The sequence below is a fragment of the Cyclopterus lumpus genome, chromosome 22, assembly GCF_009769545.1.
Source record: "Cyclopterus lumpus isolate fCycLum1 chromosome 22, fCycLum1.pri, whole genome shotgun sequence".
Classification (NCBI taxonomy): Eukaryota; Metazoa; Chordata; class Actinopteri; order Perciformes; family Cyclopteridae; genus Cyclopterus; species Cyclopterus lumpus.
Window position 1 is genome coordinate 22,732,106 of NC_046987.1, and position 20,000 is coordinate 22,752,105.

At 53.8% G+C, this 20,000-nt stretch overlaps 2 protein-coding genes across 2 annotated transcripts in view; one reads left to right on the forward strand and one right to left on the reverse strand.

The window, feature by feature from the left end:
- The first annotated feature begins 189 nt into the window (after positions 1–189).
- ap4s1 (adaptor related protein complex 4 subunit sigma 1) lies at positions 190–1,954 on the forward strand. Its single transcript, XM_034525244.1, has 5 exons — positions 190–380; positions 681–767; positions 1,041–1,109; positions 1,307–1,318; positions 1,710–1,954. The coding sequence occupies exons 1-5, from the start codon at positions 243–245 to the stop codon at positions 1,836–1,838; spliced, it is 435 nt and encodes a 144-aa protein (XP_034381135.1). The 5' UTR covers positions 190–242; the 3' UTR covers positions 1,839–1,954.
- A 77-nt stretch (positions 1,955–2,031) lies between these two features.
- The window catches only part of hectd1 (HECT domain containing 1), a 45,057-nt gene continuing 27,088 nt past the window's right edge, over positions 2,032–20,000 (reverse strand). Inside the window, 20 exon segments of the mRNA XM_034525245.1 lie at positions 2,032–2,697; positions 2,785–2,929; positions 4,421–4,571; positions 11,151–11,244; positions 11,353–11,431; positions 11,537–11,695; positions 11,783–12,273; positions 12,353–12,490; positions 12,604–12,805; positions 13,074–13,201; positions 13,364–13,446; positions 13,598–13,625; positions 14,399–14,602; positions 14,719–14,773; positions 15,426–15,577; positions 15,660–15,730; positions 16,073–16,229; positions 16,343–16,476; positions 16,721–16,942; positions 18,040–18,999. Of these exon segments, the coding sequence (XP_034381136.1) occupies positions 2,560–2,697; positions 2,785–2,929; positions 4,421–4,571; positions 11,151–11,244; positions 11,353–11,431; positions 11,537–11,695; positions 11,783–12,273; positions 12,353–12,490; positions 12,604–12,805; positions 13,074–13,201; positions 13,364–13,446; positions 13,598–13,625; positions 14,399–14,602; positions 14,719–14,773; positions 15,426–15,577; positions 15,660–15,730; positions 16,073–16,229; positions 16,343–16,476; positions 16,721–16,942; positions 18,040–18,999 (3,791 nt within the window). The 3' untranslated portion in view covers positions 2,032–2,559.

Consider the following 20,000-nt stretch of genomic DNA (forward strand, 5'->3'; position numbering starts at 1 on the left):
TATATATATATATATATATATATATATACACATACACACACATAGTGTATATGTGTATATATATACACACATAGTGTATATATATATATATATATATATATATATTCAAATATTAGTATATACTATATTTATATATATATATTAATAGTATATATATACACACTATATTTATATGTATTTTAATAATATACATATTTTAATATATATTTTTCTTTTATATATATATATAGTCTTCCCCCAGGATGATAAAGTTCATGCTCATGGTGAACCGGCAGGGTCAGACCAGACTGTCCAGGTTCTACCAGCCCGTGGAGCTCAGCAGGAGAACGCAGCTGGAGGCCGACGTGGTCCGCTGCTGCCTGAGCCGCAAGAAAGACCAGGTACCCGTCTGTCTGCAACTGGTCCTCCTGTAACTGGTCCTCATGGTGCTCCTGTAACTGGTCCTCATGGTGCTCCTGTAACTGGTCCTCATGGTGCTCCTGTAACTGGTCCTCATGGTGCTCCTGTAACTGGTCCTCATGGTGCTCCTGTAACTGGTCCTCATGGTGCTCCTGTAACTGGTCCTCATGGTGCTTCTGTAACTGGTCCTCATGGTGCTCCTGTAACTGGTCCTCATGGTGCTCCTGTAACTGGTCCTCATGGTGCTTCTGTAACTGGTCCTGTCTCTCTGTGGTTCCCAGTGCTCCTTCGTGGAGTACAAAGATTTTAAACTGGTTTACCGCCAGTACGCCGCTCTGTACATCGTGGTCGGCGTCACGGACAACGAGGTGAGACGTCACATGACCTCATTTACATTATGACGCAGTACAAGTACTACACAAGTTCTACTGTGAGGTACTACGAGTACCACAAGAAGTTCTTCTGTGAGGTACTACGAGTATCACAAGAAGTTCTTCTGTGAGGTACTACGAGTACCACAAGAAGTTCTTCTGTGAGGTACTACGAGTATCACAAGAAGTTCTTCTGTGAGGTACTACGAGTACCACAAGAAGTTCTTCTGTGAGGTACTACGAGTACCACAAGAAGTTCTTCTGTTCCAGAACGAACTCTCCGTCTTCGAGCTGCTCCATAACTTCGTGGAGGTTCTGGATCAGTACTTCAGCCGCGTGGTGAGTTCTTCGTTGATCTTTATTGATTATTAAGGGACAATCATTTATTTAAAAATTGATCTGTAACGACAAGGAAATCCACAAAGAGAATTTAGAGGACCGAGAGGAAGACCATTGTTTAGGTGGGAGGGTCTTTTATTTTTGTAGGGGTGTCTTACAGAAATACCCGTTTATTTTTTTTTGTTTGTCTCCAACAGAGTGAACTGGACGTATCCTTTAATCTGACCAATCACAGCTCTCCGTGAGCGCGACTTCCTGTCCGTTGAGCGCGACTTCCTGTCCGTTGAGCGTGACTTCCTGTCCGGTGATCGCGACTTCCGGTCTGGTGATCGTGACTTCCTGTCCGGTGATCGCGACTTCCGGTCTGGTGATTGTGACTTCCGGTCTGGTGATTGTGACTTCCTGTCCATTGAGCGTAACTTCCTGTCCGTTGAGCGTGACTTCCTGTCCGTTGAGCGTGACTTCCTGTCCGTTGAGCGTGACTTCCTGTCCGTTGAGCGTGACTTCCTGTCCGTTGAGCGTGACTTCCTGTCCGTTGAGCGTGACTTCCTGTCCGTTCCACGGTGTTTGCCGGTGGTTCCTTTGACTCGTGGTCCTCAGATCATGTTCAACGTGGACCGGGTCCACATCCTCCTGGACGAGATGATCCAGAACGGACTCGTGGTCGAGACCAACAAGAGCCGCGTCCTGGCGCCGCTCACCGCCCTCGACAAGATGGCCGACGGCTGAGCCTCGACAGGAAGTGATGTCACAGATCAAAGGGTCGTCGTTGTAGAAATATATTTTTGTATTTGAATACATTTATTTAAATGAATAATAAATACTGTTGTTTACTAATAACTCATTTCATTTATTTAATTGAATAATAAATAAATACGGTTGTTTACCATCAATAACTTTCATAATAAACACAAAACGCGTCTTAACTTCATACTTTGCAAACATTTTAATGATTCTTTTTTTGGAGCTTACACATTTGAAAATATCTGTTTTACCTCAAACTGCAACTTGAGTTAAATAAATGTTTATAATAATATACAAAGAAAATACAAGAGGGAGAGCGCTTCTCTTTCATGTGCCTCAAACACAACAGTGTCCATGTCTTCATTCACCACATGACCTCTGACCTTTGACCTGCAGCCAAACAACCCAAAGAAAACAAAAAGCATGAACGTAAAAACAACGAGGAGGAGGAGCCGAACACAAGCTACGAGTCAAACCAGGCACTAACTGAGGAGGAGGAGGGTCCACACACACACCCACACACACACACACACACACACACCAGCTCAGGTGGGTGAGGATGAAGGAGACAAGGACACAAGGAAAGGAGGCGAGGGATGTTAAGGATGTGAGCTTTTTCTTTCAAATGGAGATCCTCCTCCTCGTCCTCGTCCGATTCGCCGGTCGCCGCGGCGACCTTGAGGAGCATGCTCAGTGAGGTCAGAGGTCAGTTGAGGTGGAAGCCTTTCTCCATGGTGGCGGCCAGCAGGCGCTCCCTCATGATGTCCTCGGAGGAGTACTCGGGGAGCTTCAGGTAGTGGACGCAGGTGTTCACCGACGGGTAGCTGCAGTCTGTGGCGTCCACCTGCAGCCAATCAGAGGTCAGAGGGTCAAACGCAAGGGTCGTCCAATGAGGCGCAGACACGTGGGAGCCAATCGGAGAGCAGCTCACCTTCCTGACGATGGTGAGGCGGGGGTGCAGGTTGGCGAGGCCTCCGGGGGGCAGCGTGGAGCAGCCGGTGGTGAACTGGAGGAACGCCTTCCTCTCGTCAGACGACATCCCACACAGGACCCGCACAAACCGCATGAAGCCGGGGCTGGGGGTCAAAGGTCAGGGGTCACTCAGCCGGTGAACTGGAGGAGGACTGCCTGCCTGAGGGGGACCCGGACTCGCCTGTCTAAGGGGAACCGGACTCAACTTACTAAGGGGGACCCGGACTCGCCTGTCTAAGGGGAACCGGACTCAACTTACTAAGGGGAACCGGACTCAACTTACTAAGGTGAACCGGACTTGCCTGTCTAAGGGGAACCGGACTCAACTTACTAAGGGGAACCGGACTCAATTTACTAAGGGGAACCGGACTCGCCTGTCTAAGGGGAACCGGACTCAACTTACTAAGGGGAACCGGACTCAACTTACTAAGGGGAACCGGACTCACCTTACTAAGGGGGACCCGGACTCACCTGTCTAAGGGGAACCGGACTCAACTTACTAAGGGGAACCGGACTCACCTTACTAAGGGGGACCCGGACTCACCTGTCTAAGGGGAACCGGACTCACCTGTCTAAGGGGAACCCGACTCGCCTTACTAAGGGGAACCGACTCGCCTGTCTAAGGGGAACCCGACTCACCTGTCTAAGGGGAACCGGACTCAACTTACTAAGGGGAACCCGACTCACCTGTCTAAGGGAAACCCGACTCACCTGTCTAAGGGGAACCCGACTCACCTGTCTAAGGGGAACCCGACTCACCTGTCTAAGGGGAACCCGACTCACCTGTCTAAGGGGAACCCGACTCGCCTTACTAAGGGGAAACCGACTCGCCTGTCTAAGGGGAACCCGACTCGCCTGTCTAAGGGGAACCCGACTCACCTGTCTAAGGGGAACCCGACTCACCTGTCTAAGGGGAACCCGACTCGCCTTACTAAGGGGAACCGACTCGCCTGTCTAAGGGGAACCCGACTCGCCTGTCTAAGGGGAACCCGACTCGCCTTACTAAGGGGAACCGACTCGCCTGTCTAAGGGGAACCCGACTCACCTGTCTAAGGGGAACCCGACTCACCTGTCTAAGGGGAACCCGACTCGCCTTACTAAGGGGAACCGACTCGCCTGTCTAAGGGGAACCCGACTCGCCTGTCTAAGGGGAACCCGACTCGCCTTACTAAGGGGAACCCGACTCACCTGTCTAAGGGAAACCCGACTCACCTGTCTAAGGGGAACCCGACTCACCTGTCTAAGGGGAACCCGACTCACCTGTCTAAGGGGAACCCGACTCACCTGTCTAAGGGAAACCCGACTCGCCTTACTAAGGGGAACCCGACTCACCTGTCTAAGGGAAACCCGACTCACCTGTCTAAGGGAAACCCGACTCACCTGTCTAAGGGGAATCCGACTCGCCTTACTAAGGGGAACCGACTCGCCTGTCTAAGGGGAACCCGACTCGCCTTACTAAGGGGAACCCGACTCACCTGTCTAAGGGAAACCCGACTCACCTGTCTAAGGGAAACCCGACTCACCTGTCTAAGGGAAACCCGACTCACCTGTCTAAGGGGAACCCGACTCACCTGTCTAAGGGGAACCCGACTCACCTGTCTCTGGTGAAACCCAGCTTTGGCTCTGTGTAGTTGATGATGTCATCAGCAGTCCAGGACGGTGATTGGTTGCCACAGAGGATCATCTGGACCTCTTTGTGGCTGAAAGAACTCAACTTCTCCATCGGGAAGACTCGGTTAAACCCCTCTGAGGAGACAAGGAGACAGGAGTGTGTTCATGGGGTCAGATCAGTCTCAATAATTGCAAACGCACACAGACTCACAAACAAAGATTCACAAATGCGCTCAAAATGATTCACAAATAAATTACTCAAATACATTTCTGCATCTCTATGTGGATTCTTCTATTTGTTTGTGTATCACTCCTCATGTGTGTTATGAGAATCCAACATATCATTTTCAGCCAATCACATTACCGCCTTAGAGGGGCGTGGCTTATCTCCGTGGAAACAGTTATAACTTCCTCCATCCACCACGGAAGAAATAACATCCCCCGGTGACCGTCTCTTGGTGACCGTCTCTTGGTCTCTGGGTGACCGTCTCTTGGTCTCTTGGTGACCGTCTCTTGGTCTCTGGGTGACCGTCTCTTGATCTCTGGGTGACCGTCTCTTGGTCTCTTGGTGACCGTCTCTTGGTCTCTGGGTGACCGTCTCTTGGTCTCTGGGTGACCGTCTCTTGGTCTCTTGGTGACCGTCTCTTGGTCTCTGGGTCACCGTCTCTGGGTCTCTGGGTCACCGTCTCTGGGTCACCGACTCTGGGTGACCGACTCTGGGTGACCGACTCTGGGTGACAGACTCTGGGTCACCGTCTCTTGGTGACCGTCTCTGGGTCACCGTCTCTTGGTAACAGTCTCTGGGTCACCGTCTCTGGGTGACCGTCTCTGAGTGACCGTCTCTTGGTAACAGTCTCTGGGTGACCGTCTCTGGGTCACCGTCTCTGGGTCACCGTCTCTGAGTGACCGTCTCTGGGTCACCGTCTCTGGGTGACCGTCTCTTGGTAACAGTCTCTGGGTCACCGTCTCTTGGTCTCTGGGTGACCGTCTCTTGGTCTCTGGGTGACCGTCTCTTGGTCTCTGGGTGACCGTCTCTTGGTGACCGTCTCTTGGTGACCGTCTCTTGGTCTCTGGGTGACCGTCTCTGGGTGACCGTCTGTGACAGTCTCTGGGTGACAGTCTCTGGGTGACAGTCTCTGGGTGACAGTCTCCGGGTGACAGTCTCCGGGTGACAGTCTCCGGGTGACAGTCTCCGGGTGACAGTCTCCGGGTGACAGTCTCCGGGAGACAGTCTCTTGGTCTCTGGGTGACCGTCTCTTGGTCTCTGGGTGACCGTCTCTTGGTGACCGTCTCTTGGTGACCGTCTCTTGGTCTCTGGGTGACCGTCTCTTGGTCTCTTGGTGACCGTCTCTTGGTCTCTGGGTGACCGTCTCTTGGTCTCTGGGTGACCGTCTCTTGGTGACCGTCTCTTGGTCTCTTGGTGACCGTCTCTTGGTGACCGTCTCTTGGTCTCTTGGTGACCGTCTGTGACAGTCTCTGGGTGACAGTCTCTGGGTGACAGTCTCTGGGTGACAGTCTCCGGGTGACAGTCTCCGGGTGACAGTCTCCGGGTGACAGTCTCCGGGTGACAGTCTCCGGGTGACAGTCTCCGGGTGACAGTCTCTGGGTGACCGTCTCTTGGTGACAGTCTCTGGGTGACCGTCTCTTGGTCTCTTGGTGACCGTCTCTTGGTCTCTGGGTGACCGTCTCTTGATCTCTTGGTGACCGTCTCTTGGTCTCTGGGTGACCGTCTCTTGGTCTCTGGGTGACCGTCTCTTGGTCTCTTGGTGACCGTCTCTTGGTCTCTGGGTGACCGTCTCTTGGTCTCTTGGTGACCGTCTCTTGGTCTCTTGGTGACCGTCTCTTGGTCTCTGGGTGACCGTCTCTTGATCTCTTGGTGACCGTCTCTTGGTCTCTGGGTGACCGTCTCTTGGTCTCTTGGTGACCGTCTCTTGGTCTCTGGGTGACCGTCTCTTGGTCTCTGGGTGACCGTCTCTTGGTCTCTGGGTGACCGTCTCTTGGTGACCGTCTCTTGGTCTCTGGGTGACCGTCTCTTGGTCTCTGGGTGACCGTCTCTTGGTCTCTGGGTCACCGTCTCTTGGTCTCTGGGTCACCGTCTCTGGGTGACAGACTCTGGGTGACAGACTCTGGGTCACCGTCTCTTGGTAACAGTCTCTGGGTCACCGTCTCTGGGTGACCGTCTCTGGGTCACCGTCTCTGAGTGACCGTCTCTGGGTCACCGTCTCTGGGTGACCGTCTCTTGGTAACAGTCTCTGGGTCACCGTCTCTTGGTGACCGTCTCTTGGTGACCGTCTCTTGGTGACCGTCTCTTGGTCTCTGGGTGACCGTCTCTTGGTCTCTTGGTGACCGTCTCTTGGTCTCTTGGTGACCGTCTCTTGGTCTCTGGGTGACCGTCTCTTGGTCTCTGGGTGACCGTCTCTTGGTGACCGTCTCTTGGTCTCTTGGTGACCGTCTCTTGGTCTCTGGGTGACCGTCTCTTGGTCTCTGGGTGACCGTCTCTGGGTGACCGTCTCTGGGTGACCGTCTCTGGGTGACCGTCTCTGGGTGACAGTCTCTGGGTGACAGTCTCTGGGTGACAGTCTCCGGGTGACAGTCTCTGGGTGACAGTCTCTGGGTGACAGTCTCTGGGTGACAGTCTCTGGGTGACCGTCTCTTGGTCTCTTGGTGACCGTCTCTTGGTCTCTGGGTGACCGTCTCTTGATCTCTTGGTGACCGTCTCTTGGTCTCTGGGTGACCGTCTCTTGGTCTCTTGGTGACCGTCTCTTGGTGACCGTCTCTTGGTCTCTGGGTGACCGTCTCTTGGTCTCTTGGTGACCGTCTCTTGGTCTCTTGGTGACCGTCTCTTGGTCTCTTGGTGACCGTCTCTTGGTCTCTTGGTGACCGTCTCTTGGTCTCTGGGTGACCGTCTCTTGATCTCTTGGTGACCGTCTCTTGGTCTCTGGGTGACCGTCTCTTGGTCTCTTGGTGACCGTCTCTTGGTCTCTGGGTGACCGTCTCTTGGTCTCTGGGTGACCGTTTCTTGGTCTCTTGGTGACCGTCTCTTGGTGACCGTCTCTTGGTCTCTGGGTGACCGTCTCTTGGTCTCTGGGTGACCGTCTCTTGGTCTCTGGGTGACCGTCTCTTGGTCTCTTGGTGACCGTCTCTTGGTGACCGTCTCTTGGTCTCTGGGTGACCGTCTCTTGGTCTCTGGGTGACCGTCTCTGGGTGACAGACTCTGGGTGACAGACTCTGGGTGACAGACTCTGGGTCACCGTCTCTTGGTGACCGTCTCTTGGTGACCGTCTCTGGGTCACCGTCTCTGGGTGACCGTCTCTGGGTGACCGTCTCTTGGTAACAGTCTCTGGGTCACCGTCTCTGGGTGACCGTCTCTGGGTCACCGTCTCTGAGTGACCGTCTCTGGGTCACCGTCTCTGGGTGACCGTCTCTTGGTAACAGTCTCTGGGTCACCGTCTCTTGGTCTCTGGGTGACCGTCTCTTGGTCTCTGGGTGACCGTCTCTTGGTGACCGTCTCTTGGTCTCTTGGTGACCGTCTCTTGGTCTCTGGGTGACCGTCTCTTGGTCTCTTGGTGACCGTCTCTTGGTCTCTTGGTGACCGTCTCTTGGTCTCTGGGTGACCGTCTCTTGGTCTCTGGGTGACCGTCTCTTGGTCTCTGGGTCACCGACTCTGGGTGACCGACTCTGGGTGACCGACTCTGGGTGACCGACTCTGGGTGACCGACTCTGGGTGACCGACTCTGGGTGACCGACTCTGGGTGACCGTCTCTGGGTCACCGTCTCTGGGTCACCGTCTCTGGGTCACCGTCTCTGGGTCACCGTCTCTGAGTGACCGTCTCTTGGTCACCGTCTCTGGGTCACCGTCTCTGGGTCACCGTCTCTGGGTCACCGTCTCTGGGTGACCGTCTCTGGGTGACCGTCTCTGAGTGACCGTCTCTTGGTAACAGTCTCTGGGTCACCGTCTCTGGGTCACCGTCTCTGGGTGACCGTCTCTGGGTGACCGTCTCTGAGTGACCGTCTCTTGGTAACAGTCTCTGGGTCACCGTCTCTTGGTCTCTGGGTCACCGTCTCTTGGTCTCTGGGTGACCGTCTCTGGGTCACCGTCTCTGGGTGACCGTCTCTTGGTAACAGTCTCTGGGTCACCGTCTCTTGGTCTCTGGGTGACCGTCTCTTGGTCTCTTGGTGACCGTCTCTTGGTCTCTGGGTGACCGTCTCTTGGTGACCGTCTCTTGGTCTCTTGGTGACCGTCTCTTGGTGACCGTCTCTGGGTGACCGTCTCTGGGTGACCGTCTCTGGGTGACCGTCTCTGGGTGACCGTCTCTGGGTGACCGTCTCTGGGTGACCGTCTCTGGGTGACAGTCTCTGGGTGACAGTCTCTGGGTGACCGTCTCTTGGTGACCGTCTCTTGGTGACAGTCTCTGGGTGTCAGTCTCTTGGTCTCTGGGTGACCGTCTCTTGGTCTCTGGGTGACCGTCTCTTGGTGACCGTCTCTGGGTCTCTTGGTGACCGTCTCTGGGTCTCTTGGTGACCGTCTCTTGGTGACCGTCTCTTGGTCTCTGGGTGACCGTCTCTTGGTGACCGTCTCTGGGTCTCTTGGTGACCGTCTCTGGGTCTCTTGGTGACCGTCTCTTGGTGACAGTCTCTGGGTGACCGTCTCTTGGTCTCTGGGTGACCGTCTCTTGGTGACCGTCTCTGGGTCACTTGGTGACCGTCTCTTGGTGACCGTCTCTGGGTCTCTTGGTGACCGTCTCTGGGTCACTTGGTGACCGTCTCTTGGTGACAGTCTCTGGGTGACCGTCTCTGGGTGACCGTCTCTTGGTGACCGTCTCTGGGTCTCTTGGTGACCGTCTCTTGGTCTCTGGGTGACCGTCTCTTGGTGACCGTCTCTTGGTGACCGTCTCTTGGTCTCTGGGTGACCGTCTCTTGGTCTCTTGGTGACCGTCTCTTGGTCTCTGGGTGACCGTCTCTTGGTCTCTGGGTGACCGTCTCTTGGTGACCGTCTCTTGGTCTCTTGGTGACCGTCTCTTGGTGACCGTCTCTTGGTCTCTTGGTGACCGTCTGTGACAGTCTCTGGGTGACAGTCTCTGGGTGACAGTCTCTGGGTGACAGTCTCCGGGTGACAGTCTCCGGGTGACAGTCTCCGGGTGACAGTCTCCGGGTGACAGTCTCCGGGTGACAGTCTCCGGGTGACAGTCTCTGGGTGACCGTCTCTTGGTGACAGTCTCTGGGTGACCGTCTCTTGGTCTCTTGGTGACCGTCTCTTGGTCTCTGGGTGACCGTCTCTTGATCTCTTGGTGACCGTCTCTTGGTCTCTGGGTGACCGTCTCTTGGTCTCTTGGTGACCGTCTCTTGGTCTCTTGGTGACCGTCTCTTGGTCTCTGGGTGACCGTCTCTTGGTCTCTTGGTGACCGTCTCTTGGTCTCTTGGTGACCGTCTCTTGGTCTCTGGGTGACCGTCTCTTGATCTCTTGGTGACCGTCTCTTGGTCTCTGGGTGACCGTCTCTTGGTCTCTTGGTGACCGTCTCTTGGTCTCTGGGTGACCGTCTCTTGGTCTCTGGGTGACCGTCTCTTGGTCTCTGGGTGACCGTCTCTTGGTGACCGTCTCTTGGTCTCTGGGTGACCGTCTCTTGGTCTCTGGGTGACCGTCTCTGAGTGACCGTCTCTTGGTAACAGTCTCTGGGTCACCGTCTCTGGGTCACCGTCTCTGGGTGACCGTCTCTGGGTGACCGTCTCTGAGTGACCGTCTCTTGGTAACAGTCTCTGGGTCACCGTCTCTTGGTCTCTGGGTCACCGTCTCTTGGTCTCTGGGTGACCGTCTCTGGGTCACCGTCTCTGGGTGACCGTCTCTTGGTAACAGTCTCTGGGTCACCGTCTCTTGGTCTCTGGGTGACCGTCTCTTGGTCTCTTGGTGACCGTCTCTTGGTCTCTGGGTGACCGTCTCTTGGTGACCGTCTCTTGGTCTCTTGGTGACCGTCTCTTGGTGACCGTCTCTGGGTGACCGTCTCTGGGTGACCGTCTCTGGGTGACCGTCTCTGGGTGACCGTCTCTGGGTGACCGTCTCTGGGTGACCGTCTCTGGGTGACAGTCTCTGGGTGACAGTCTCTGGGTGACCGTCTCTTGGTGACCGTCTCTTGGTGACAGTCTCTGGGTGACCGTCTCTTGGTCTCTGGGTGACCGTCTCTTGGTCTCTGGGTGACCGTCTCTTGGTGACCGTCTCTGGGTCTCTTGGTGACCGTCTCTGGGTCTCTTGGTGACCGTCTCTTGGTGACCGTCTCTTGGTCTCTGGGTGACCGTCTCTTGGTGACCGTCTCTGGGTCTCTTGGTGACCGTCTCTGGGTCTCTTGGTGACCGTCTCTTGGTGACAGTCTCTGGGTGACCGTCTCTTGGTCTCTGGGTGACCGTCTCTTGGTGACCGTCTCTGGGTCACTTGGTGACCGTCTCTTGGTGACCGTCTCTGGGTCTCTTGGTGACCGTCTCTGGGTCACTTGGTGACCGTCTCTTGGTGACAGTCTCTGGGTGACCGTCTCTGGGTGACCGTCTCTTGGTGACCGTCTCTGGGTCTCTTGGTGACCGTCTCTGGGTCTCTTGGTGACTGTCTCTTGGTGACAGTCTCTTGGTGACCGTCTCTTGGTGACCGTCTCCAGCGCTACGAGAGCAGCAGCCAGAGCGTCTCAACGCTGTGGTGTGTATATAAGTGTGTGTGTAGTGTATGTTGTGTACCTCTGAAGGCCTCCATCTGCTTCTGGATCCCCGTGTGCATACAGAAGTCAAACATCAGCTCCACGTACTCCTCGGCGTTCTCCATCGTCACCATCTGCACAGAAACCAGGTTCATGATGGAACCCCAAGAACCTACAGCAGAACTCTGATGTGGACCCATCGGAGTCCTGGAACCGGGTCCAGACGTTCACGGTGGTTTTACCTCGTCGTCTCCGTTTGGTTTCAGATCCACAGCCGAGAAACCGTGAACCTTCGAGGACGGACAGAACTGGAAGTTCAACCTGAGGACCACAAGACAGACCTTAGTGGACTGGACCAGACCAGATTAAACTAGACGAGTTCAGACCACTTTAAAACTAGACCAGACCAGGGGGACGTGGTCTTACCCGAGGTCCTCGATGCTGAGGGGCGGTCCAGATCCCAGAGGGTTCCTTAGCATCAGGTCTTGAAGTCTGGTGTTCTTCTCATCTTCACATAAACTCTTACTGGACAAGATCTGCCTCCTCTTCACCGCCAGCTCCTTCACCTCCTTCAGGAAGCGCGCCCTGCAGGGGGGAGGGGGGGGGGTAGAGTGTTATAAACCCTTTATTACATACATTAAATAATGACCCCCCCGCCCCCGTGCGTCTCACCTGTGTGGGTTGACGAGCTGGAAGTCGTCCCCGGTGAGGATGCCGTGGTACCAGGCGGGCGGTTTGGGTTTCGGGGGGTCCATGATGAACTCGGACTTGGAGTCCTCATCGAAGCTGCCCACGGAGTAGGTCTCCTGGCTGTCCCGGGTCTCCTCGGTGGACGCCTCCGACTGCAGCTCGGACAGCAGCAGGAAGGGCGGGTGAGGCCGGTCGGCGCCATGGCCCGGCGGCGAGCCCCGGCTCTGGTACAGCAGCTTGCTCATGTTGGACTTGATGTCCCCCATGCAGAGCAGCTTGAAGAAGGGCTGGGAGACCGGCAGGTCCACCAGCCGGTTGTCCTGGATGCACTTGGCCAGAAAGACGCCCAGGAAGTGGAAGAGCTTGGTGATCCGCTCCAGCTCCTCGCTGTCCTGGGGGAACGGCGCGGGGAACAGGCCGCAGGAGCGCTGCACGTAGAACCCGGGGGGCTTCAGGCCGCCGCCCAGATCCACCTGAAACACAACAACGGGTTCTAATGAGATCCGGTTCTCGGTGGCAAGCGGACCCTCGCGCGGCGTCTCCGGGGCCCACCTGTCGGGACTCGTCGTCGGGGAAGTCGTCGTCGCACAGCCAGACCCCCAGGGACGTCCTCTGGAACTCTGCAGCCACCAGAGCGTAGAACTCCAGGGTCGGACCCAGACCGGTTCCCTCCTCACCCTGGAACTCCACCTGCACACAGAACACACGTGAGACCTGGTTCCCTCTCCCTCTCCCTCTCCCTCTCCCTCTCTCTCTCTCCCTCTCCCTCTCCCTCTCCCTCTCTCTCTCTCTCTCTCTCTCACCTCCAGTACGGACTTCCTGTCGGCATGCAGCTGCATGACAGACTCCGCCCACTCCATCATGGCGTCTCCTCGGGGCACCTTGACCCTCTCGTGTTTGAGCCGGCCCACCCTGAACTCTCCGGGGTCGTCCCTCCGCACCGTGGTGGACGGCCGGGAGCGCTCCATGGTGGCCTCCCGCCGGTTCTGGAGCCACACGATGGCCCTGCAGAACACGCCGGGGTCAGAGGTCATTTAGGGACGGCTCAGAGGGGAGTTGCATATACACTAGTAGAAATTTAAATTTAATATAATAAAATATATATATATATATTTCAAAAATATATATATAAAAAGTACATCTCTAAATATTTACATATAAATAAAATATATATACATACACATATAATTAAATAAATACATAAATAAAAATCTACAAATAAATATAAGTATATAATGTATGTCCTCATTCTTCTCTCCACCTTCAGACTCACCTGGACGCTCCGAACGCCGTGCAGGTGAAGTAGAGCTGCCGGGTCTCGAAGGGGATGAGGAAAGGACACTTGGAGGTGAGCTGCTCACACCAGTCGGGCAGAGCTCCACTGGCCAGAGCCAGAGGCTCCTGGGAACGAGGACACATCAACATCCTGTTACACAACAACAACAACAACCCGGGGTCGCCCCTAACCACCGGGTAGCCGGTTCGATCCCCGCTCTCCCCATCGCTCATGTTGAAGTGCCCTTGAGCAAGGCACTGGATCAATAAAGTGATCATTTCTTTCACCTCGATCTGCTGCAGAATCTTGGTGGTGATCTTCTTACTGGTGAACTCCTCTGGAGACGCGTTGAACTGCAGCTCGTCAAAGTCTGAGGACCAACAACAATAATCATGCTTATTGTTTGCACATGAGAACAAATCCATCAAACAGTCTTTACAACCTTGAGTGTGTGTGTGTGTGTACCCTCCTAAAGTGTGTGTGTGTGTGTACCCTCCTAAAGTGTGTGTGTGCGTGTGTACCCTCCTGCAGTGTGCGTGCACGTGTACCCTCCTGCAGTGTGTGTGTGTGTACCCTCCTGCAGTGTGTGTGTGTGCGTACCCTCCTGCAGCGTGTGTGTGTGCGTACCCTCCTGCAGTGTGTGTGCGTACCCTCCTGCAGTGTGTGTGTGTGTGTGTGCGTACCCTCCTGCAGCGTGTGTGTGTGCGTACCCTCCTGCAGTGTGTGTGTGTGTGCGTACCCTCCTGCAGCGTGTGTGTGTGCGTACCCTCCTGCAGCGTGTGTGTGCGTACCCTCCTGCAGTGTGTGTGTGTGTGCGTACCCTCCTGCAGCGTGTGTGTGTGCGTACCCTCCTGCAGCGTGTGTGTGCGTACCCTCCTGCAGTGTGTGTGTGCGTACCCTCCTAAGGTGTGTGTGCGTACCCTCCTGCAGTGTGTGTGTGTGCGTACCCTCCTGCAGTGTGTGTGTGTGTGTACCCTCCTGCAGTGTGTGTGTGTGTGTGCGTACCCTCCTGCAGTGTGTGTGTGCGTACCCTCCTAAGGTGTGTGTGCGTACCCTCCTGCAGTGTGTGTGTGTGTGTGCGTACCCTCCTGCAGTGTGTGTGTGCGTACCCTCCTAAGGTGTGTGCGCGTACCCTCCTGCAGCGTGTGTGTGTGTACCCTCCTGCAGCGTGTGTGTGTGCGTACCCTCCTGCAGTGTGTGTGTGTGCGTACCCTCCTGCAGTGTGTGTGTGTGCGTACCCTCCTGCAGTGTGTGTGTGTGCGCGTACCCTCCTGCAGTGTGTGTGTGTGCGCGTACCCTCCTGCAGTGTGCGTGCGTTGGACCCGTCCCCCCCCGATGATGTACAGGATGCGCAGCAGCTGCAGGACGTCTTCGACTCCGCATGCGTTCTGGCTGCAGCCCGCCTTCGCCTGCGCCATCTCCCGGGCAACGCACAGGATCTCGCTGCTCTGATTGGCCGAGACCGAGCCGGGGCTCAGACCACCGGAGCGACCCCCCGATATACTGATGCTGTGTTCGCACAAGTCCTGGACGGGGTCAGAGGTCAGGTAGGTTTCTTCAAATTAATCTGAGAAAACTTTTATTAAACAGTTTGGTCTCTGTGGCCCTAATAATAATTTACGTCATTTAGTTTAAAGCTCACCATCTTCCCGCTCTCCTTCTCTTTGTCGGAGTCCTTCAGCTCTCTGTACATGATCCTACACACACACACACACACACACACACACACACACACACACACACACACACACACACACACACACACACACACACACACACACACACACACACACACACACACACACACACACACACACACACACACACACACACACACACACACACACACACACACACACACACACACACACACACACACACACACACACACACACACACACACACACACACACACACACACACACACACACACACACACACACACACACACACACACACACACACACACACACACACACACACACACACACACACACACACACGTCTGAGAGGCCATCACTCCTCCACCCTCCATCACTCCTCCATCACTCCTCCATCACTCCTCCTCCCTCCATCACTCCTCCACCCTCCATCACTCCTCCACCCTCCATCACTCCTCCACCACTCCTCCATCACTCCTCCACCCTCCATCACTCCTCCACCCTCCATCACTCCTCCACCCTCCATCACTCCTCCACCACTCCTCCATCACTCCTCCATCACTCCTCCTCCCTCCATCACTCCTCCACCCTCCATCACTCCTCCACCCTCCATCACTCCTCCACCACTCCTCCATCACTCCTCCACCCTCCATCACTCCTCCACCCTCCATCACTCCTCCACCCTTACGTGTAGGTGGGCTCCCAGATGCGGCGCAGCTTGTCCGTCTTCACGGCCCCGCTGCAGGAGAGCTGCAGCAGCCGCTGGACGTAGTAGAAGATGGTGGACTTGTAGTGGGACAAAGGAAGCTCCACCTCCCGGGTCGTCCCCAGACCCGCCACCTGAAACACCACAGGAGGAGCCGGTGAACGTCTACGCCCACAAACTACTCGTGCCCAGCTGACCTCTGGTCACGTGACGTACCTTCAGGGTGAGCGACAGGTGAGGAGACGGAGCACACTCCACCTCCTCCTGGACCTCCGACCGAGGAGTTCCTGTGAGAAGAGGAAGAACCGCTCATGACTGCATGTTTATAAACATAAATACAATATTACGCAATAATAAATAACTGAATTCACAACAGAAACGTATTTGGGAGGAAATAAACATTCAAGTAATATGTATAAAACATGTAAAACTTTAGGGAGAAATAATACTAAAAACGGTTTTAAAATATGTGAAACATTTTGTGAAAATATAGGTTAAAAAAAAAAAGTGGAATATTTCAGAAACATATTCGCAAAATGTGTGAAAAAGATCATAATGTAATGGGATGGTTACCGAGAGGTATTTTAGGATATGCTGTGTGTGTGTGTGTGTGTGTGTGGGGGGGGTACCTGGCTGGGGGATCTCCAGGTCGGTGGTCTGCTGGACGTTGGTTCTTCCTGGTCTGGGGTCGAAAGCCGGGACCAGAGCAGAGAACTGTCTCTTGAGGACAAAGTCGTCGTCCCACGTTCTCCTGCGACCTCCTTTGGTCTCGTACTCCTCCTCCTCCTGACACACACACACACACACACACACACACACACACACACACACACACTTAATCACGGCGCCCGCTGCATGGCGGTCTCCAGGCGAGATCAAATACAAAAGGGGCGTATTACCAGGACCTCCTCGTACTCCTGGTCCTCCTGATTGTCGTCTTCGTTCTCGTCGTCGTCGTCGTCGGGCTCGGGGAGGTCCTCCTCGTCGTCCAGCTCGGCCAATAGCGTGTTGGCGCGGCAGCTGTCCAGGAAGTCTGACAGGAAGGGAGACGCGTTATTATATTCATCTGAATGTCGGAAGGTTAATAGAAACAACAAGGAACCAAACGGATCAACAACAACAAACCATTTGAAACTTGTTTTTCTCAGAATATTACCCCCCTCCTTTGAGTGCCTTATGTAAATATATACATATACACACACACACACACACGTGTATACATATATATATATATATATATATATATATGTATGTATATATATATATATATATATTACCGTAGAGGGAGAACTCCGCCTCCTGTCCCGTGTCGCTCTCGCTGGACGTGGACGTCAGGCTGGTGGTCAGCGTGTTGCTTAGCAACTGGCCCACCGACAGACCGGTGGTGGCCGTGGCAACGTTATTGCTGCTGGTTACTATGGAGGTTGACATGGTAACGGTGGAGGTGGTGCCCGAGGTGGTGAGGTTAGGAAAGCTCTGAGCGCCCATGAGAGGAGAAGCTGCAACACACACACACACACACACACACACACACACACACACAAAAGGGCGGTTAGTCAGGTGAGGCTCGTTAAGGTCAGCTGACCAGAAACGGCTGCTGATTGGCTGAAGAGATCTGTTCCATTAGAGCAGTGGTCCTTTTTTAAAGGATCACAGGAACCTGACAGTGCACAACAATAACAGCACAGAACAGCTGATATGATGACCCTGCTGTGAAGATTTTGCGAGGCCGAGTGGGTGTCGGGACCCCCAGGTTGGCCACCAATGCGTTAAGGTTATGTGTAAACAAAACAACGTTATGTTGAGATGTCTCCAGCGGGTTTTAGTATATCAGTATTAGTGCATTACTCACTGGCAGTTACCGTTACGTTACAGTGCAGTTACAGTTACGTTACGTTATAGTTAGTGCAGTTACAGTGCAGTTACAGTGCAGTTACAGTTACGTTACGTTATAGTTAGTGCAGTTACAGTGCAGTTACAGTGCAGTTAGTTACAGTAACGTTACAGTTAATGCAGTTACAGTAACAGTTAGTGCAGTTACAGTAACAGTTAGTGCAGTTACAGTAACAGTTAGTGCAGTTACAGTAACAGTTAGTGCAGTTACTATGCAGTTAGTGCAGTTACAGTAACAGTTAGTGCAGTTACAGTAACAGTTAATGCAGTTACAGTAACAGTTAATGCAGTTACAGTAACAGTTAGTGCAGTTACTATGCAGTAAGTGCAGTTACAGTAACAGTTAGTGCAGTTACAGTAACAGTTAATGCAGTTACAGTAACAGTTAGTGCAGTTACAGTAACAGTTAATGCAGTTACAGTAACAGTTAATGCAGTTACAGTAACAGTTAGTGCAGTTACAGTAACATTACAGTAACAGTGCAGTTACTATGCAGTAAGTGCAGTTACAGTAACAGTTAATGCAGTTACAGTAACAGTTAGTGCAGTTACAGTAACAGTTAATGCAGTTACAGTAACAGTTAGTGCAGTTACAGTAACATTACAGTAACAGTGCAGTTACTATGCAGTAAGTGCAGTTACAGTTACATTACAGTAACAGTGCAGTTACTATGCAGTAAGTGCGGTAACAGTGTGGTACTCACTGGCGGTACTCATGACGTTGCGGCCCAGTGTGTTGGTGTTGTTGTCGCTGCTGCTGCGGCTCAGGTTCATGTTGTTGGTGGCGTTGGTGCGTGACATGTTAGGAGCGCGGCGGACGAAGGACTCCATGAGGCTGGCCTCCCGGGACGACAGGTTGGGCACGCTGGCGCTGGAGCTCATGGGAGCACCGGCGGCCAGCAGGGAGCTGACGGACAGCCGGGCGTTAGCCGGCGAACACAGGGGCCTCTGGGAAGGCGCGTCCTTGCCGGACAACTCGGACACCGAGCTGACGTCGGGGGAGCTCACGCTCACCAGCCCCATGGAGATGGCCGTCGCCGGGTCGGCAGACGAGTCCTTGTTCCTGGCTTCGTCGCCCGGGGCGGGCGCGTCTGCGGTCAGCGTGCCGGTGCTGGACGCCGAGCCGGACCCGCCCTCCACTGACAGCACGACGATGGGCTCTTGCTGGTGTCCGTCAGAGCCGACCCCGTGGCCCTGGTCCAGGAGCAGCCCCTCGGCCCGCCTCTCCAGACGCAGGCCGCCGGCGCCCGGCAGCCCCGCGGACGAGCTCAGGCTGATGTCGGAGGAGGAGGCGACGCTGCAGACGGAGCTGCTGCTGCCCTTCCTGCTGGAGGAGCCGGCCCCGCCGAGCGCCGCCGCCCCGCCCTTGTCGGGACAGTTATTTTTCACCAGGCTGCTCCACGACTGCTGCTGCGAGGAGGACGACGTGGAGGAGGACGAGGAGGAGGTGGTGGTTGCGGTGCCGCCGCTGGCCGCCGGCGTCGCGGAGGGTCCCACCGTGGAGGAGGCGGGGCCTGAAACAGTGGATGAGACAGGTTTGGGTGACGGCGCTGTGGCAGCCGACTCAGGGTCGTACCCTGGAGCAAGCTTGAGGTCAAACTTCCCTTCGGCGCCCATACGGTAAGAGTTAGAGCCGCCGGCATCCCAGGTTACATCAATCCAGCCTGGATGGACAGAGAGATAGGAGGGAGACGGACGGATGGATGTCAGAGACCCGGCAGAGAGAGAGACAGCAGAGAGAGAGACAGGTAGGGAGAGGCAGACAGACAGCAGAGAAGCAGCTACAGTCAGAGCTCCACCAGAACCACCGCGCTGCTTAAAGTCACAATGACATCATCTCTTTAATAAACGTAGTATTTATTATTCATCTTTGAATATGTTGGTGCCAAAAAGCAGAATATTACTAAATGTAAAGAGATCTCGTTTCAACATCTCACATTTATTTATTCTTGCCGTAATTTAAATGTAATTAATCTGCAGGTTTGTACGTATTAATTATAAGAACTTGTTGTTTCACTGTGACTTTAAAAGCAGCAACATCCAATAATAATAATGTAATAGTCAGTTCTCTTTAATGACATCTACATGAACTACGTTTACTTCAATAGTAACACGGCTAATCATTATCCTGATATTATACGCCTGAACGAGCCAATCGGAGGCAGCGAGGGGCGGGCCTTCATCATAGCAGAAGACTTTGTTTTGTTCGTCTTTAACACCTTAAATATCTTTTTCCTTTATAATTTAATAAATAAATAAATATATAACGTCCACATTAAGAAGCTTTTGGTGGAGCGATGAGATGAACAGTCACAGACATCAAAGCAAAAAATATTTCTGGTATAAAAGCCACAAAGAAACAAATTTAATCCTGTTTGATTAAAAATAAAAGATAAAACAAAAGAGCTGCAGGTTCAGCTCAGACACACCAAAGAGAGGAGGAGGAGGAACAGCAGGAGGAGGAGGAGCAGCAGGAAGAAGAAGAAGAAGAGGAGGAGGAGGAAGAGGAACAGGAGGAGCAGCAGGAAGAAGAGGAGGAGGAGGAGGAGGAGGAAGAACAGGAGGAAGAAGACGAAGAGGAGGAGGAAACGAGGAGGAGGAAGAACAGGAGGAAGAAGAAGAAGAGGAGGAGGAAACGAGGAAGAGGAAGAAGAGGAGGAGGAGA